The sequence below is a fragment of the Ischnura elegans genome, chromosome 11, assembly GCF_921293095.1.
Source record: "Ischnura elegans chromosome 11, ioIscEleg1.1, whole genome shotgun sequence".
Taxonomy (NCBI): Eukaryota; Metazoa; Arthropoda; class Insecta; order Odonata; family Coenagrionidae; genus Ischnura; species Ischnura elegans.
This window is the reverse complement of record NC_060256.1, coordinates 31,481,697-31,501,977: the sequence shown is the minus strand read 5'-3', so window position 1 is coordinate 31,501,977 and position 20,281 is coordinate 31,481,697. Positions and strand designations below refer to the sequence as shown.

At 37.8% G+C, this 20,281-nt stretch overlaps 1 protein-coding gene across 1 annotated transcript in view; it reads right to left on the bottom strand.

Annotated features, from left to right (window-relative positions):
* Nucleotides 1-19,991, bottom strand: part of LOC124167601 — a 73,657-nt gene extending 53,666 nt beyond the window's left edge. Inside the window, exons 1-3 of the mRNA XM_046545581.1 lie at nt 16,897-19,991; nt 15,977-16,072; nt 2,945-5,662 (exon numbers count right to left, since the gene is read on the bottom strand). Coding sequence (XP_046401537.1) covers nt 2,945-5,662; nt 15,977-16,072; nt 16,897-19,773 — 5,691 coding nt within the window. The 5' untranslated portion in view covers nt 19,774-19,991. The remainder of the gene's footprint in view (nt 1-2,944; nt 5,663-15,976; nt 16,073-16,896) is intronic.
* Between the last annotated feature and the right edge of the window lie 290 nt (nt 19,992-20,281).

The window sequence follows — 20,281 nt, the reverse complement described above, 5'->3', positions numbered from 1 at the left end:
AATAATCTTCTAGAATTTTCAAACAAATACAAGAAATCTGTGGGGAGGGTTTCCAAAATGAATTCGAAAACTTTAAAAATAAAGAGCAGCCTAATGCCCTTGGTATGGTTGGTATTCTTGAACACTGTCTTCGCAAAAAAATCAATAATTAACATGACGGTGAAAATATAATTTCATTTTCTCAATCCATGTGAATGTTTTATGTGGAAGGTACAATTTTTCTAACAATTCCTCGAACGGAAAAAAAACAGAGCTGGATATTGGACGAATTCATGATATTTTCTGTTCACAATTTACAAACACAAGATACATCACTATAAAATACAGAATTGCCTTGAATGATGTACAAGGATGTGATGAAATTAAGTTTTCTTGGATATTACAATACCACTTCTTTTTACAATCAGCAATATCTCTTTATTTGTGGATTCTTCACCTCATTTTCGCTCATGAATGTATTGTATCATCGTGTTTGTATGGTTGCATCACAAATATTCACTAACTCATGATTAACTTTATGGTATTCCATTATAATTTTTCTTGGATAATTACACAATTACTTACACCACTTATTTTTTTAAAAGTGCGACCTCGGTTTCAATGAATTATCATCATCTTCAGGCGCAAATTATGATTTGAATATCTTATTATTGTAACGTAGTTACTTGATGAATTTTAATATGGACGCTAGAAAAATTCATCAATTAACTAGATTACAATAAGAAGATAACCAAATCATAATTTGCGCCTGACGATGACGATAATTCACCGAAACCATGGTCGCGCTCAGCAAAAAATAAGTTATATATGTAATTGTGTAATATCCATGAAAACTTATAATGGAACACCACAAAGTTAATCATGAGTTAGTGAATTTTGTGATGAAATTCCTTTCGTGATGAAATTATTCATTCATGAGCGCACATGAGGTGACGCAGCTACAAATAAAGATATATTGCTCAACGCTTGTCATTCAGTTTCACGTTATCTACTTTTCTGACATTTAGGATTATTCTTACCAACCATTCAAATTTGACAATTTTTTGTAGTCCTCGATTTATCTCAGTAGAAAAAATTCTTATAGCTCTTAATTTCCTCTCAGTTGCTATGTCAATGGTGTATTTATGACGCAATTAAGAGAAGAATATTTAAAAAATAATTTTTGAACATATTGCCTTTATGAAGGATGCTGAGGATGAGATATCAAGTGAGGTTAAACAGGAGGCACAAATAAATAATAAGATGAAGCGAGATAGGAGGAGGTGGAGACAATTGTTTTGCTTGGTAACTGCCAGTTGGCACAAAACCAAATAGTATGACAAAACGTATTTTACTACCCACTGGTTATTAATTAAAACAAAAACACGCGTTTCGACGCTCGGCGTCTTCATTGAAGTTTGCCATATCTTACAAACGCCAACGTACCACGATAGATCAAATCATATAAACAAAATATGAAAGATAGACTGTAGAACATATAAATTCAGAATGTCTTTTTGTCCACGATCAATAAACTACTATAACGGCAGCTTTAGGACTAAAGAATTGATTGTATCCAACTACAATGTGTACACCTTAATGCATGTTTCTGAATTTTTTATATTATTTCTAATAGCATGTTTTGTGTGTGCTATATTTATGTGCAAATTGCCATTATGAGTAGTTGGACTTTGGATGAATGTTGTATTATAATTTATCAGCATGCGTAACGTTTTTTAGACCGTGTGGTGTAGATGTGGGAGCCCTATTACATGTTGGTGATTGATCACCCCATGCCAAACACCCTAGAGGTGGCTTGAAGGGTTTTATGCAGAAGTAGATGTAGATCATCAAGTCAAGTAGAGTGTCGCATCGTGAGTATGGTGTATAGTGAAAACTGTCTTCACAGCATTGTTTCTCACTTTGATACCACTATGACGAAATATATTGTGATCAAAAGCTGGGAGCGTCAGGGTAAATTCTATGTTATATTAAGAAATAATGACCCAGCCATAACATTCTAAAGAAGTAGTATTACCTGAATGTTGGCGAACTCCTGGTCAAATTTTCAGCCGTAGCAACTTCTTCAGAGCTCAGCGCAACAGTTCCAGACGGAGGAGTGTAGGTATCAGTCTGTGAAAGAGACAAATGTTTTCAAACATGTTGAGTATCTATCGTCGAAATTTGTGTACTCTAGAATCTATTAGTAAATTATTTTACCTATTTTAATGATCTTAAAAACTGTTGATCGAAGTCGTATCCATAGAAATTTCGGGTTGGCGGGTGGGTTCCTTGGGGTTGCATTCCTGGGCTGAGGTTCATTTGAAAACAGGTACATCTGATGCTGTATATTCCTACTACATTTGGGGTGGAAGGTGGCTTGAATCCCTCAACAAAATCTTCTTACGGTCTTTTTTGTAGTGTTGGGTCCCTTTTTATGAATTGTGTTGCTTGCAATGTCACCGTTTTAACTGTAATTGTATTGGTGTTCTATTGAAAGTAATTTATCTTTTCACTCACCACTTTCTCACTGTCACAAATGGATTTAATCAAACTTAAAAGTTTTTTCACTGCACATCTTCACACAGTTTTGTGAAAAGGGAGAAACCATCATCAAATATTTATCTGATATTTGCAAAGTAAGTGACTAAAATTCACTGAGATATCTATATTGATTACATTTTCATTCTTAATCTCTACTTTTTGAATACAAATGTACCAATTCGTACTGAGTCTTATGCTTACAAAGACAATAGTAACAATCTCATTTATGGAGGCAGCTACAACTACAACACAATAATGGTTTATCATTAATTCAGTGCGCTACATTTCATGCACACACATTACCTGGACTAACTAAATTAAATTGAAATTGCTAATAGTTTGCTGAAACTTTTAATAGTCTGAAAACTATAGGTACCAATTACCCAATTAAAAATCCCAAAGTATGGCATTTATCTAATTATAGATCTGTAGGTTTACGTTTACAAGCATGCATAACATTCATTAGATCTCCGTTGCTTAGGTATGTTATCACTTTTTGGGTGCAATACCAATTTAATCTTGGAAATATTTGAAAGACACAAGCACTGGTTTCATCAAGGATTTTTCTCCTATATTTAGCAATCGTCATACGACCGCATATAATACTGCCGTATAGAGGAAACTTTTCTCTTATACGATCTGGTGTAATGCATCTAGAGACACTGTCATCTTGGAGAATGATTGCTAATTGATGTATGCTTTTCGATAAAAGATGATAAAATGAATGTTTGGTGTTTCCAACAAAAGTGCCTTTGAGTATTTCAAATTCATCTTTACATATATCCATTAAATACCGTTTCCGGTAATTCATGATTGAACTCAGATTTTGGTGGATTATTTTCAACATTATTATGTGATCCTGAAGAATCTCATGAACACAATGTGATGAATATAAATTATGACCATGATAACCATCATAGTCACGAGGAAAAGGTACTATTGGAATAGATTCGTACCTTCCTATTCTGGTTAAATCAATGGCTGTTTTATTACTCCAATCTGCGATGTTTACATCTGAACCATAGTCTAGAAGTCTTTTCACGACACTTGCATATTCCATCGATGATGCAATATGAAGAGCTGTATTACCATTCTGATCTCTAGAATCAATATCTGCGCCATATTTCACAAGTTTCTCAATTACTTGCAGGTTATCTTTCTTCGCAGCTGCGTGAAGTGGTGTTTTGCCTTTTTCGTCCTTTGAGTTTGCACTTGCCCCATGCTTTAGAAGTGCTTCTAGTACTGTGACATATCCATTGAGAGCAGCAGCATGAATTGAGGACATACATGACCCTGACACAGCTTTGACATCAGCTTCATCTCTGATATTAAATCCATTTTGAAGCAAGAGCTCAACGATTTCTTTGTATCGCCTTGGTAAGCCGTTAAGTGCAAGATTCAGGGATGATCGGTTATTTTCATTGTTCACATCAGGACAATATTCTAAAACCAATTCCACCATGCTTGTTTCTGCCACAGAAACAGCTTCGTGCAATATGGTATGTCCTGACTTATTTTGCGCATCAACATTAGCTCCACTTTCTAACAGTATTCTTGCAACACTCACATGGCCTTTTCTAACGGCGAAGTGCAAAGGACTGCAACCTTCACTGGAGTTAGATGTACAAATACAATTCACATCTGCTCCATGCTTCAAGAGATTTTCGGTAATCTTCGCATAACCTCGCTCAGCAGCCGAGTGCAGTGGAGTGCGCCCTTTTGCTATAGCATTTACGCTGGCACCCTTATTGAAAAGTAAGTCCACAATGCCATCGTGCCCATTTTCTGCAGCACAGTGCAAAGCAGTGTAGCCATTTTTGGAGTTATTAGTCAGTACGCTGTTCACATCAGCCCCGTGCTGAAGTAAGAGTTCTGCATTCCGAATATGTCCCTTTTCTGAGGCGACGTGAAGTGGCATTTCACCATTCTTGTTTTTGGCGTTAACATTAGCACCATATTCCAACAGCAGTACAGTTGTGCCTACAGTACAGTGTGTTGTACAGAAGTACAGCACTTCCGACCTTTTCACCGCTTCATGAAGAGGCGTATCGCCATTTTCATCGGTAATGTTTACGTAAGCACCTTTATCAAGTAGAATCTTAACAATTCTTTCGTAACCATTTTTTGTAGCACAGTGCAATGGTGTGTTATCATTTTTGGAGTAGTTGGTCCACAGGCTGTTCACATCAGCTCCGTGCTTGATTAGGTGTTCTGCATTTCGAACAAATCCTTTTTCTAAGGCGACGTGAAGTGGCATTTCACCATTCTTGTTTCTGGTGTTAACAGTGGCTCCGTATTCAACTAGCAGTACAGTTGTGTCCTCATCTTTACTTTTCACAGCTTCATGAAGAGGTGTATTGCCATACTCATCGGTGACATTTACGTCAGCACCTTTATCTAGAAGAATCTTAACAATTCTATCATCCGCTTTTTTTGCAGCTAAGGAAAGCGGTGTTATCCCCTGTCCTTTTGCATCTACGCAGGCACCTTTATTTAAAAGTAAGTCCACAATGCCATCGTACCCATTTTCTGCAGCAAAATGCAAAGCACTGTAGCCATTTTTGTAGTAATTTGTCAACACCATATTCACATCAGCTCCGTGCTGAAGTAAGTGTTCTGCATTCCGAATATGTCCATTATCTGAGGCGACGTGAAGTGGCGTTTCACCATTCTTGTTGCTGGCGTTAACATCAGCTCCATATTCCACCAGCAGTACAGTAGTGCCTACATCTTTCCTTTTCGCAGCTTCATGAAGAGGTGTATTGCCATACTTATCGCTGATGTTTACGTAAGCACCTTTCTTTAGAAGAGCCTGAAGAATTTCTAAGTTGCCATGCACTGCTGCGAAATGTAACACAGTTTTACTTGGTACTGTCAGACTTCGTTTGCTTTTAACGTTGCAACCATTCGCTAGAAGAAATTTTGCGACCTCCATTTGGCCGTTTTCAACAGCATCACGGAGAAGTGAGTACCCATTGGACCACTCTTGTCGATGGGAAATGCCATACTTTGTTATTATCTTCCTGACCTCTTCCAAATTTCCTTTGCGAACTTCCCATATTAGTCTCCAGGAAGAGTCCATAATGAACAAGAGAATTGGTTTTCGATGCGATTCTTCTTCAGTTAAATTCGGGCATACCTATACCATAATTATGCACTGATTCTTAAATGAAGTTTTTGTCAGCAGGATGAGCTGAATGACGTTCTCAATTTTTTAGTTTCGACACTCGTAAACCACTTCTGCTCGTTATAAAGGCTAATTGCCTTCATCTATGGAATCACTTTTATTCGTCGCTTGCTTTCAGTAATATTTTTTTCGGAATGGCAAGTTGATGTCTCTTATATACCCACCCTGATATGGACGCAGTTATATCTTATCTCCCTGTCCAGGTCCAATGGAAATGATAACGTGAGAGACACATTTTGCGAATGAGATAGGAATGGGAGGTCTTTTTTCCCCGAAATAAGTCGTACTTGAATAAATTGTTATGCTTTACTTCATGAGAGCATTTACTTTAAAAATATAAATGACTGTAGTACCAAAACCCCATTCCATACGCTTATGTTGGCGGCTTCTATTGTAGTATTGAAGTAGATGTAGAGAAGACTCCAAGTTTCTAGAAATGGAATGCATGTGGAGATAGTGATTGGAGGTAGTGATTGTCTGCAATTGTCGCGAGGACATTCTTGCCGCTTCGGTGCCTTGTACCCTCTGACTTTATCGCAACTTCTAATAGTTGCGGACTGATATCAGGGTCTCATATCTGAAATTCACTGGAAATGGAATAGTGTTATATCAAGTCCTGCTAACGCAGTCATAAGCTGAAAAATATTTTGGTAAAACAGGCGTATTTCGGGAAAAACTGTTTTTACCAAACCATGATAACTGCGGTTGTTTTAGTAAAAAACAGACGATGAATTAAAATTTCAGTGTAATGCAAACGAAACTTAAGCATCATTTACGGTATTTCGTAGCGTGGGAATAGGAGAAAACTTAATAGATTGGGCAACCCGCGCATCACCCGAGACTTATCCGAAACAAATTTCTGTCTGCGTGGCAACTGCAAACAGCTTCATCAGCAGATACGTGACTGCCGTTTACGCCAAGATAAAAATATATTCAGAAACGTTCTGTGAACTCCGATCGGAAGTAGTGCACCTGATAAATACGTGTTCCTGAGGTTTCATTAATACTCTCTATAATTTACTGTTTATTTGCATTTCAACCAAGCTCGAAACCAGAAATTTGTTTGGAGTAGTGCTTGGGTGCAATGTATGTTGCATTTAATGTTTATCTGTTGTTGAGCATCCCGTTTTGGAAAGCCATAAATGTCATTCAAAAGCCCATATTGTATGAATTGTATGAATGCCCTTGTATCAATTACTCTGAAAATTATAGTCAATGCTCCTTTTTTACCGATAAGGCGATAAGCGGATTAAGGGGGGAAACACTTGCACCCCCAGTCGAATAAAAGATTTTTAATACGGTTATCATCACATTCACATTATTTAGTGTATTTTTGAGCCTCAATCATTTAATTTATATTAATTAATTTCATATAAAAATAAAGAGAATATTATCTACATTAATTGTTGTATTTAATTTTTAAACTCAAATATGAGGAGACCAGTTAGACCCTTTTGCCTCCATCGGAAAAATCCTGGATCCGCTCTTGTATGCGCACCTATCATTAGAGAAATTCTGGGAACTTGTATGGAGTTCGGAAAGTAATCGGGAATTAAAGGAATCTCAGTCTTCTCTTTTTCCCCACTCACCCACTACCATCACAAGCCATGCATTAAACGCACATTGCCATTAAATTAGACATCGCAATCCTAAGTTCCCTCCAATAAGTGTAACCAGACAGGCAGAAATTCTATTCCTTTTCCTTCCTAACATCGCACTACAAAACAGTTCCCAACTACGAATAAGCAAGCACTATGGGGGAAAAAGTACGGAGTTTGAGCCGCCACCATCGCTTCGCGGGAGAATGGGTTCCCTTTCTCACGGTGTATAATCCTTGGATCGAGACGACGGAAATTCAAATATGGTCTTTTTTCAGCATAAAATGTCATGCCGATGAACTTGCCTGCCTTGCACCGAGGTTCGAACGTCATTCTTAGTGCTCACTAGAATGTTGGCGCATTCGATATCCTTAGTAGTTGTTCCTTCCTTTTTCCCGCTATCTCGCTCTAACCCTCATTTCCTTTTTCGCGACGCACCTACCCTGGCACTTGTTCTCAAATTCACTTAAAGCCCGTCTCCATTACCTCATTTTCTCATCTCTGAAAATACGGCATAAATATTCGTCAAACGTAATCTGCAAGACATCAAGAATTACTCTAAATACCTAAATAATCATTAATTTGAAACTTTAAAGTACGTCAATTTCGACTGAAAATATTTCCCCGGTGCATATCCGCATGATTGCAATAAATATGAATGACGTCACACAATTTTGCGAGGTAAATTCCATAAATTGTAAAAAATTAACATTTAATTTTTTTCATAGTCAGTAGCCAACTTAGTAACAGTAACTTTTTTCTACAGTTTCATGCATCATTTTCTTGTCAATTGCTTTAAAAACCAATTTTGTAAAATTAAAACAATTCACGACATTTGCTGCTGTCAAATTACTTTTGACAACATTTAAGTGTCAGATAAAATATTGAAATAAATGTGGACAAAAATCAGGCACGAAAAAATACTCCAATGAATTCACATTTCACTTCGGGCAACATCTCTTCGTTATATATTATAAATCTCAGCAGCACTTCCATATATTATATACATTGTGTGCAAAAAGTATTCGGACAATACTTGTTTCCAGCCACTATAACTATTTTGACTTCGTTACACTTGTTCTTCGGATTCAACATGAATCTGGTATACTCTGAATACCTAAATAGTCATTAATTTAAAAGGTTTAAGTACGTCAATTTCGTGTGAAAATATTTCCTCGATGCATATGCACATGTTTGCAACATTTTGTCATGTCTTTTGTTGTTCTAGTAAGGGTTTACATGTTGAAAGAAGGAAAATTTGTCGCTAATTTTCTATAAATTGAATCCAATAGACGAATATGCAGAACTTTCGCGCGCAAAACGTATTCGGACACGCGGTGCACGTCGATTTAAACGCGTTTATATGGGAGTCCACCGGTGTCATTGCTGTCCAGCTGTGGGCGCATATGCTTCCCCTTGGCTGTGGCGAGGTGAAACGCATCTTTGACCGAACGGCGACCTCAAGTGTTGACAGTCAAGGGACGAAAGGCAACCGAGACGACTGAGGCTGAGCGAAAGCTTATTATTAGCTACTATAATCAATTGCTAGACTGAATTACTGAATCAAATTGCTAGACTTGTCAGACGACCTAGGTCAACTGTCTACGTCATTGCAAATCGGTTTGGGAAGACCAAGAATTTTCTAAAAAAGCCCCTCAGCGGACGTCCACGGAAATTGACTAACAGTGACACCCGATTCATCGTTCGGGAGATCAAGAAGGACCCAAAAACCAGCGATCCCAAGGTAACTGCTGATCAACAGGAAAGTGAAGTTTACGCATATGTAGGTACCTTCCGGAATATTTGGAAGCAAAACGGTTACCACGGCCAAGTAGCAAGGAGGATGACGGGTATCAGCGTGGTCAATCGCAAGAGGCTGGTAGATTTCGCTCGGGATCATCAATCTGAGCCTTTTGTGTAGTGGGGTAGCGTGATTTTCACTGACGCGAGCAAGAACAACATATTCTGATCCTATGGTCATCAAATGATGAGGCGTCGGAACAATACTGAGCTTGATCCCAAGAACTTGAAAGCAACAGTGAAACATGGGGTTGGCTCTGTGATGGTGGGGAGGTGCATGGGCTCGTCTGGAGTGGGTAATTAGCACTTTTTGAAAGCTACCATGGACTACAAGATGTAAATAGATATACTGAAGGATAATGTTTTATTTAACACTGATACAATGGGACGGACAAAGAAATTTACATTTCAACAGGACGATGATCCAAAACTCAAGACAAAGAATACAATGAGGTGGATCAACACACCCTAACAGTCGAACACCCCTCCACAATCATCTGACCTCAATCCGATAGAACATCTGCAAAGTATTCTGAATATACAAATAAAGTAAAGGCAAATATAAAATGTGAATGACCTCAAGATTACCTAGTTAGAAGAATGGGAAAAAATACCCCCTATTTTCACATCAAAATTGGTCCATTCAATGTCAAATTGCCTTCAGGCAGTCCTGAAAACCAAAAGGAGTGCCACAAAATACTAATTATTGCGTAAAGTGTGTCTCATGGCTTCATTTAATATGAAACATTCAGGTGTCCGAATACTTTTTGTGCGACACATTTGAAGTTATTTATCCATTTTGTACAAAGTTTCGAAAGTTTTATTATTTGTTGCTGTTGCTGCAGAGCATGCATACATTAAGAGCGTCTATAGTTCACACTGAGAATCATTTCAAGCCGAAGACATGAGCGCAACACGAAGAAAATGAAAATTTTAGCTGGAAACAGGAGCTGTCTGAATATTTTTTGCATTAACTGTATCAGCATCAACATCTCTCTACACCTAGGTCTCCATCTTCTCCAACTATTTAATACCTCAATACACTCCCTGTTACGTTTATCCCAGTAGTGCACGGTAATTACATGTTTATTGATCCTTAGCTATGTTTCCGCTACTATTAAGCTTGCTGACAAAGGCATCTCAAATCAAGTAGTAGAATATTCTTCTCGATCCAAAGAAAAACGCGTTCTGGCAATATGCTCGTCAGTCCTTCCAGAAAAGCTGAAACCTCTTCAAAGTACACTGCATTCAAATACGTGGCCCATCGAATCTGCGCGTTCACTGTCTTATTTACCTCAAGAGAAAACTTGCTTGCTATTGCCCGTAGCGATTATTGTAGTTTCGTTTAGATATGAGAAGGAAAATTCAGAGGAGCGTTCCCAATGTGCGCGCATGATGCCATCGAATGCGACTCAATTCTACGGAGTTCATCGCGAATCATGCTCTGGGTTGCGGGAGAATCAGTGGTCGGTCGCGTATTCGGACGACTAAGAAAGGAAAGAAAAGAAATAGAAGAAAATTTCCCTCAGTGACAAAATAATGTCAACCCACTGGAAAGGATGCCCACTATCCCGCGGAGCGATAGTGGCGGCCCAACATTTGTTTGGATACTTTTTCCATTATAGTACATCTTCACTGTTTATTTCTCTTTCGTCGGCCACGATGGAATATTGCGTCATCGACACTAGCGCCGTTCGTGGTGAAGTGATTCCTAAATAACGTCTTAAGAACCCTCCTTGTTGACCCTTCTTGTACGCTGGGTCGAGAATGCAATTTTTGTATCAGGTGTGGACTGCCCTTTTACAGTCAAACATAGATACAAGAAACTGCTAATCGACTTTACAAATAGTCTTGCGTAATTGAGCGATTGATAAAAATAATCAATCATTTATGTCAGAACAAGAAGACAACGTGAAACTAAGAGACCAGCGTTGAAGCAATGCCCCTTTATCTGTGGATTCGTCACCACATGCGCGCTCATGAATGTGCATAATCTCATCGCTAAAGGAGTTTCATCACACTCTTGTATATCCTTCAAAGCAATTCTTTATTTTACGGTGATGTAACCAATGTTTGTAACTTGTGAACAGAGAATACAAAAATTCGTCTAATAGCTGTGGATATTTTTTGTGAGAGGAATAGTTCAAAAATGGTAGATTCAATATATAACATTTACATGGATAGATGAGATGAAAGCACATTTTCACCGTCATACGAAGTATTTACTTTTTTTTGCCAAGAAAGTGATCAAGAATATAGGGAATTTCGAACCTGGGAAATCCAAATGCCACACGTATTCATCGTGAATGTAGCCCAAATTTTTATTAATTTATCCTAATTACCAGATATTCGACTTCGTTTGATACCATAATGTTTTGCCTGTGACACGTACACATTCGGATATTTAGACACCGTAAATAGAAAATTTAGTGCTGTGAATATGCTAAGTTTCAGTTCCCAACCCCGCTCTGGTTCTGATCATCAGCATTGGTTTTGTATTATGAGCAACAATGAAAATTTGATTTCCGTTTGCAACGAAAACATTTACTATGTAAACCACACATCCTTGCCATAAAAGCTGGCCGTCGATGCAAAACCAGGGAGTTTAAAAATCTCTGATGGAAAGCAACCTTACCGTCATGAATCCTAAACAACATAAAGAAAATTTACATTTTCAATTAGTTTTACTTCAAAACGAAGGACATTAAATCAATTTCCCGCTGTAATTTTTTGTATAATTTTTGTGAACTTGTTATGAAGATTCGCCTCGTAATTAAAAAATGGCCTGAGTGCATGTACTACAACGCGAATCAACTAATTTACGCAGTGATAGCGGAAGCTTAAAACTGAGTAAATTAACACTTTGCGTGCCATGGACGTAATATTACGTCTTTCCATTTAATTGCCTTTGTATGCGTGAAGCCGTAATATTTCGCCCGTGGTACTTTTCCAGTTTACTGCTTAGCAGTTCTGTTTTTTCAAAAATCAACTTCTCGATGGAAAAAGAGTTCAATTTATGTCTTGAGGACGAATAAGAAAAATTTATGTCTCTGTAGCTACCGGCATCTTCATCTTGGGCCACTTAGTGTGAAAATTCTTTGGGCCAATTCGTTCGTTCGTTGAGGGTGCATTGACCCTTTTTATCATCCAGGATTTATAAAGCTTTGCTTGGAACAATGCTCTTTTAAGATTTCCATGCTTTAATTAGTTCAAATTGAGCGTATTAAAAAAATTATTATGCATGCTATGGCGGTACATCATATGTTGTAACTTTTTTTATTTTTTAAAAACAGTAGGTTTTCATTGTTAAATTATATATTTAAAAATTAGCAATAAATGTTATTCAACTCATTCATAAAGAAGAGCAAAGTCCATTTTTATTGAAATGAACATCGATATAAATATATTTTTGATGCTAATGTTTAAAAAAATGTACGAATATAGTAAAAGAATGGCTGGATTTTTCAGTAGGGCTTTAAATTTAGCAGCCGGCCTCTTAAGTGTTAAGTTAATGTGTAGAGGTTAGTACCCCCTCGCTCATCCTCGACGACGCTCTTTCGCTACCACCTCCTATCCACTAACTACCTTTCTTGTTCACTCTACGTTTAAAACGAAACTCACCCGTCAGTCTTCAGGATGCACTGCAACTCAAATTCAGTGAAAACACTTTTTGACTCAACAGTGGGGTATTGTGCCAAGTAACACCCAATATATTCCTTAGCAATTCCCCATCCTCCAATCTCAATAAGGAAAAGCAGTGCATCGCCGAAACATGCAAAATATGATGCCAGAAATACTAGGAATATTATGAAAAATGCATCAAGGAAAACATAAGTTAGCAAGTTACCTGTCAACTCATCTATTTCTAAGTCATAAACTGCCGTAATAGTCTCCTATTGATCGCGGACAAAACAGCATTCCAAATCCATCTGATCATCAATCAATCTCTATTTTTTTATTTTTTGTGTCTGATATACCTTAGTACGTTGGAGTTCGTATGATAAGGTTATCTTCGTAGGATAATGAACTGGCCTTGGATATAAGGAAAAGATTAAGTTTAGTCATCAATCTACGGTCTGACGGAAATTCCCATCCGATTTGTTCTTAGAGGTTAGAATTATTAACAAATTAATTATTATCGTTTAATTCTGGGTACCCAATTAGAGACTGTTAAATCCGTGAAATATCTAGGGGTTAGACTCAATAATGATCTATCGTGGAATAAACATATCCGAGAAATAACCTGTCAAGCTAATCGTAAAATGGGGTTTGTTAAATGAATATTGGGAAAGTGTGACGACAAAGTGAGAGAAAGTAGCTACTTTTCCCTCGTTAGACCACGTTTGGAATACGCTGCCAATGTTTGGGATCCTCATGAAAAAGGCTTAGTAACAGAGTTAGAACGCGTGCAAAGAAGAGCTGCCAGGTATGTGAGAGGTCGTTACGATAGTCTTGTTAGTGTAACTGACCTCTTAGATAAACTCGGATGGGAATCTCTGTCGGACCGTAGATTGAATAATAGACTAAACCTTTTAGATAAATTCAAGAGCAGTGTCTTTTCTAACGAAATAAACTATATCTTACGGATGCCAACATGCTACGGAAGATCAGATCATATAAATAAAATAAGAGAGATAGATTGTAGAACAGACAGGTACAGAATGTAATTTTTTCCACGATCAATAAGAGATTATAACGGCAGCGATGAAACTCATAGATAGATTGCATGACTTGTAGTGTATCCAACTAACCTGTGTAAAACTTATTACATGTTTCTCAATTTTACTATTATCTCTAACTGCATATATTAGTTAATTTTTTAGTATACGTGACGTTTTTTTGGTGTGGTGTGCATGTGGGAGTCCAATGCATACTGCATGCTGGTGATTGATCACCCCCTGCCAAACACCCTAGAGGTGGCTCGCAGGGTATTATGTAGATGTAGATTATCGTAAAGGCTCTTCACGTACCTGTCTGCTATTCTCTAAACGCTTTCTAAGCCTTCGCCTCATCTAGTGGCGGATCCAGGATAGGAACAAGGGAGGGGCTTATTGGAATCCCAGGAGGGGCTATAGACTCCTAGCCCCTCTTTGGATATGCCTTTGAATTACAACATACCACACTTAAGCGTGTAAAATAGGCCCTAAATTTAAAGCTTATTTGTATTTCTAGTAGGGAAATGTATCGGAAAATAAAACAATACATTTATGCCATGTGGCAACCTTAAACATTTTCGATTTTCGAATTCCCTACCCAATCTTCTGCTATATATACTGTCAATTTACATGTACTTTCCACCTAGATAATGTTACTCTGTAACGAAACCATGGTCGGTGTCAATAAAATACGATGTGGAAATAGCAAAGTTCTTGATCCTTCTATTCCTGCGGTTATGGATATCCACCAAGTTACGCCCGCTACGATTAATTAATTTTATTAATTTTCGATTTTGTGTAGTGTGTGTTTCGACCAAATAGGTTTGATTATCTTATTTTTGTTACCTAGTTACCTACTTGATGAATTTTAAAACGGACGCTAGAAAAATTCGTAACAATTAGAAGATAAATCATAATTTGCGCCTGAAGATGATGATAATTCATCGAAACCCGGGTCGCGCTATGTAAAAAGGAAGTGATATAAGTAATTGTGTAATATCCATGAAAAATTATAATGGAATACCACAAAGTTAATCATGAGTTAGTGAATTTGTGATGAACCTCCTTTCGTGATGAGATAATACATTCATGAGCGCACATTAGGTGACGAATCCACAAATAAAGAGATATTGCTCAACGCTTGTCATTCAGTTTCACGTTATCTACTTTTTCTGACATATAGGATTATTCTTATCAATCATTCAAATTTGACAATTTTTTGTAGTCCTCGATTTATCTCAGTAGAAAAAATTCTGATTGCTCTTAATTTCCTCTCCGTTGCTATGTCAATGATTTATGACGCAATTAAGAGAAGAATATTAAAGAAATAATTTTTGAACATATTGGCTTTATGAAGGACGCTGAGGATGAGAGACCAAGTGAGTTTAAAAAGGAGGTACAAAGAAAGAAGAAGATGTTGCGAGATGGGAGGAGATGGAGACAATTGTTTTGCTTGGTAACTTCCAGTTGGCACAAAACCGAATAGTATGACAAAACGTATTTTACTACCCACTGGTTAATAATAATAACAAAAACATCGCGTTTCGACGCTCGGCGTCTTTATTGAAGTTTGCCATATCTTACGAACTCCAACGTACCACGATAGATCAAATCATATAAACAAAATAAGAAAGATAGACTGTGGAACAGAAAAATTCAGAATGACTTTTTTCCACGATCAATAAACTACTATAACGGTAGCTTTAGGACTAAATATTGATTTGTATTTGATTTTGATTGTATCCAACTACATTGTGTACACCTTAATGCATGTTTCTGAATTTTTTATATTATTTCTAATAGCATGTTTTGTGTGTGCTATATTTATGTGCAAATTGCCATTATGAGTAGTTGGACTTTGGATGAATGTTGTATTATAATTTATCAGCATGCGTAACGTTTTTTAGACCGTGTGGTGTAGATGTGGGAGCCCTATTGCATGTTGGTGATTGATCACCCCATGCCAAACACCGTAGAGGTGGCTTGAAGGGTATTATGATGTAGATCAGAAGTAGATGTAGATCATCAGGTCAAGTAGAGTGTCGCATCGTGAGTATGGTGTATAGTGAAAACTGTCTTCACAGCATTGTTTCTCACTTTGAAACCATTGTGACGAAATATATTGTGATTAAAAGCTGGGAGCGTCAGGGTAAATTCTGTGTTATATTAAGAAATAATGACCCAGCCATAACATTCTAAAGAAGTAGTATTACCTGAATGTTGGCGAACTCCTGGTCAAATTTCTCAGCCGTAGCATCTTCTTCAGAGCTCAGCGCAACAGTTCCAGACGGAGGAGTGTAGGTATCAGCCTGTAAGAGAGACAAATGTTTTCAAACATGTTGAGTACCTATCTTTCGTCGAAATTGGTGTACTATAGAATCTATTAGTCAATTATTTCACCTATTTTAATGATCCTAAAAACTGTTGATCGAAGTCGTATCCATAGACATTTCGGCTTGGCGGGTGGGCTCCTTGGAAGAGTTTCCATTCCTGGGCTGAGGTTCATTTGAAAAGAGGCACATCTGATGCTGAATATTCCAATGACATTTGGGGTGGAAGGTGGCTTGATTTCCTTCACCAAATCGTGCTAGCATCCTTGGTACTGGGTCACTTTTTGTGAATATGGTTTTTAGTATTTTCACTGTTGTAACTGTTAGTCTATGGGTGTTCTATTGAAAGAAATATATCTTTTCACTCCACACTTTCTTACTGTCACAAGTGCATTTAGTCACATTTATAGGTCTTTTCACTGCAAATCTTCACACAGTTTCTTGAAGAGGGAGAAACTAACATAAAATATTTATCTAATATTTGCGGAGTAAGTTACTAAACGTCGCTGAGATTTCTATACTGATTACATTTTCATTATTACTCTCTGCTTTTTCAGTACATATGTACCTATTCGTTCTGAGTTTTATGCGTACAAATACGATAGGAACACTCATTTATAGAGGGAGTTACAACTACAACAGTTAATAATGGTTTATCATCCATTTAGTGTGTTACCTTCAATGCACACATATTTTCTGAACTAACTACATTAAGTTGAAATTGCTAATAGTCTGAGGAAAATAATAGATACCAATTACCCAGTTAAAAATCCCAAAGTATGGTATTTCTCTGATTAAAGAGCTGTAGGTTTACATTTACAAGCATGCGTAACATTCATTAGATCTCCGTTGCTTAGGTATGTTATTATTTTTTGGATACATTCCCAATTTAATTTAGGAAATAATTGGAAGACACAAACATTGATTTCATCAAGGATTCTTCTCCTATGTTTAGCAATCGTCATACGACCGCATATAATACTGCCGTATAGAGGAAACTTTTCTCTTATATGATTTGGTGTAATGCATCTAGAGACATTATCATCTTGGAGAATGACTGCTAGGTGATGATCGCTTTTAGATAATAGATGAAAAAATGAATGCTTGGTGTTTCCAACAAAAGTGCCTTTTAGTATTTCACATTCATCCTTACATACCTCTATATCCGCTAAATACTGGTTCCGGTAATCCATGATTGAACTCAGATTTTCGTGGATAATTTTCAACATGATTATGTGTTTCTCTAGAATAGCACGAACATAATTTAAAAAGTATAAATGATGACCATAGTAACTATCACAGTCATCAAGAAAACGTACTATTGGACGAGATTCGTACCTTCCTATTCTGGCAAAATCAATGGCTGTTTTATTGCTACAATCGGCGATGTTTACATCTGAACCATAGTGTAGAAGTCCTTTCACAACATCTGGATACCCCATCGATGAGGCAATATGGAGAGCTGTTCTCCCACAATGATCTCTAGAATCAATATCTGCACCATATTTCACGAGTGTGTCAATTACTTGCAGGTTACCTTTGATCGCAGCTGCGTGAAGCGGTGTTTGTCCATTTTTATCCTTTGAGTTTGCACTTGCCCCTTGATCTAGAAGTGCCCCTAGTACTGTGTCGTATGCATTTAAAGCAGAAGCATGAATTGAGGACATACATGACCCTGACACAGCTTTAACATCAGCTTCATCTCTGATATTAAATCCATTTTGAAGCAAGAGTTCAACGATTTCTTTGTGTCGGCTTGGTAAACCGTTGAGTGCAAGATTCAGGGATAACCGGTTATTTTCATTGTTCACATCAGGACGATAATTTAGTACCGTTTCAACCATGCTTGTTTTAGCCGTGGAAACAGCTACGTGTAATATGGTATCTCCTGACTCATCTTGCGCATCAATATTAGCTCCATATGCTAACAATATTCTTACAACACTCACATGGCCATTTCTAACGGCAAAGTGCAAAGGACTGCAGCCTTCACTGGAGTTAGCTGTACAAATACTATTCACATCTGCTCCATCCTTTAAGAGATTTTCGGTAATGTTCGCATAACCTCGCTCAGCAGCCGAGTGCAGAGGAGTGCGCCCTTTTGCTATAGCATTTACGCTGGCACCCTTATTCAAAAGCAAGTCCACAATGCCATCGTGCCCATTTTCGGCAGAAAAATGCAAAGCAGTGTAGCCATTTTTGGAGTTATTGGTCATCACGCTGTTCACATAGGCTCCGTGCTCAAGTAGGTGTTCTGCATTCCGAATATGTCCCTTTTCTGAGGCGACGTGAAGTGGCATTTCACCATTCTTGTTTTTGGCGTTAACATTGGCACCATATTCCAACAGCAGTACAGTTGTGCCCACTTCCGACCTTTTCACCGCTTCATGAAGAGGTGCATTGTCATTCCCATCGGTTATGTTCACATAAGCACCTTTATCCAGTAGAATCTTAACAATTCTCTCGTACCCTTTTTCTGCAGCACAATGCAATGGTGTATATCCACATTTGGAGTAGTTGGTCCACACGCTGTTCACATCGGCTCCATGCTTGACTAAGTGTTCTGCATTCCGAATAAGTCCCTTTTCTAGGGCGATGTGAAGTGGCATTTCACAATTCTTGTTTCTGGTGTTAACATTGGCTCCGTATTCAACTAGAATTACACTTGTGTCCACATTTTCCATTTTCACAGCATCATGAAGAGGTGTATTGCCATCCTCATCGGTGACGTTTATGTCAGCACCTTTATCTAGAAGAATCTTAACAATTCTTTCATACGCATTTTTTGCAGCTAAGGAAAGAGGTGTTATCCCCTGTCCTATTGGATTCACGCTAGCACCACTATTTAAAAGTAAGTCCGCAATTCCTTCGTACCCATTTTCTGCAGCAAAGTGCAATGGGGTGTAGCATTTTTTAAAGTAATTAGTGCACACGCTGTTCACATCAGCCCCGTGCTGAATTAAGTGTTCTGCATTCCGAATATGTCCCTTATCTGAGGCGATGTGAAGTGGCATTTCACCATTCTTGTTTCTGGCGTTAACATTAGCTCCGTATTCAACTAGCAGTAAAGTTGTTCCCACATCTTCCTTTTTCACAGCTTCATGAAGAGGTGTATTGCCATCCTTATCGGTAACGTTAACGTCAGCGCCTTTATCATGTAGAATCTTAACAAATTCTGCGTGTTCTTCCTGAGTTACAATGATTCTCCCCATTTTCCATTTCAAAGCTTCCTCAAAATCTTCCCAGTTTTCGTAATAGTCATCCCTTTTATCAGCAATTCTACATATGATAGTATTATGTAGTGTTTCGTAATATTTCCGGGATCTTTCCGTCCTTTTCACCGCTTCATGAAGGGGTGTTATGCCATCCTGATCGGTGACGTTTACGTAAGCACCTTTCTCTAGAACAGTCTTAAGGATTTCTAAGTTTCCATGCCCTGCTGCAAAATGTAACACAGTTTTAGTTGGAACTGTCAGGCTTCTTTTACTTTGAACGTTGCAACCATTCGCTAAAAGAAGTTTTGCGACCTCCATTTTGCCGTTTTCAATAGCATCACGAAGAAGTGTGTACCCATTGGACCACTCTTGTCGATGAGAAATGCCGTACTTTGTGATTAACTTCCTTACCTTTTCCAAATTACCGCTGCGAACATACCATCGTAGATTTTTGGAAGCGTCCATGATGAACAAGAGAATAGGTTGTCAGTTCGATGTACTCCTTCTTCAGTTTAATTCGGGCTTACCTATACCACGATTAGGAACTTCTTCTCAGATGAAGTTTTTGACGGTATGATGAACTGAATGACGTTCTCACTTTTTTGTTGCCACACTCGTAAACCACTTCTGCTCTTTATAAAGGCTCATTGCCTTCAGCTTTGGAAACACTTATCTTTGTCGCATGTTATCGTTAACAATCTCGCAGAATCGTATGTCGCTGTCTCTTATATACTCACCCTGATATGGGCGCAGTTATATCTTATCTCACTGTCTAGGTCCGATGGAAATGATGACGTGAGAGAGATATATTTTGCAAATGAGATAGTTATGGGAAGCCTGTTTTCCCCTGAAATAAGTAGCACTTTAAGAAATTGTTATGTCTTACTTCATGAGAGCATTTACTTTAAAAATGTAAATGGCTGTAGTCCCAAAACCCCACTCCATACGCTTATGGTGGCGGCTTCTATTGTAG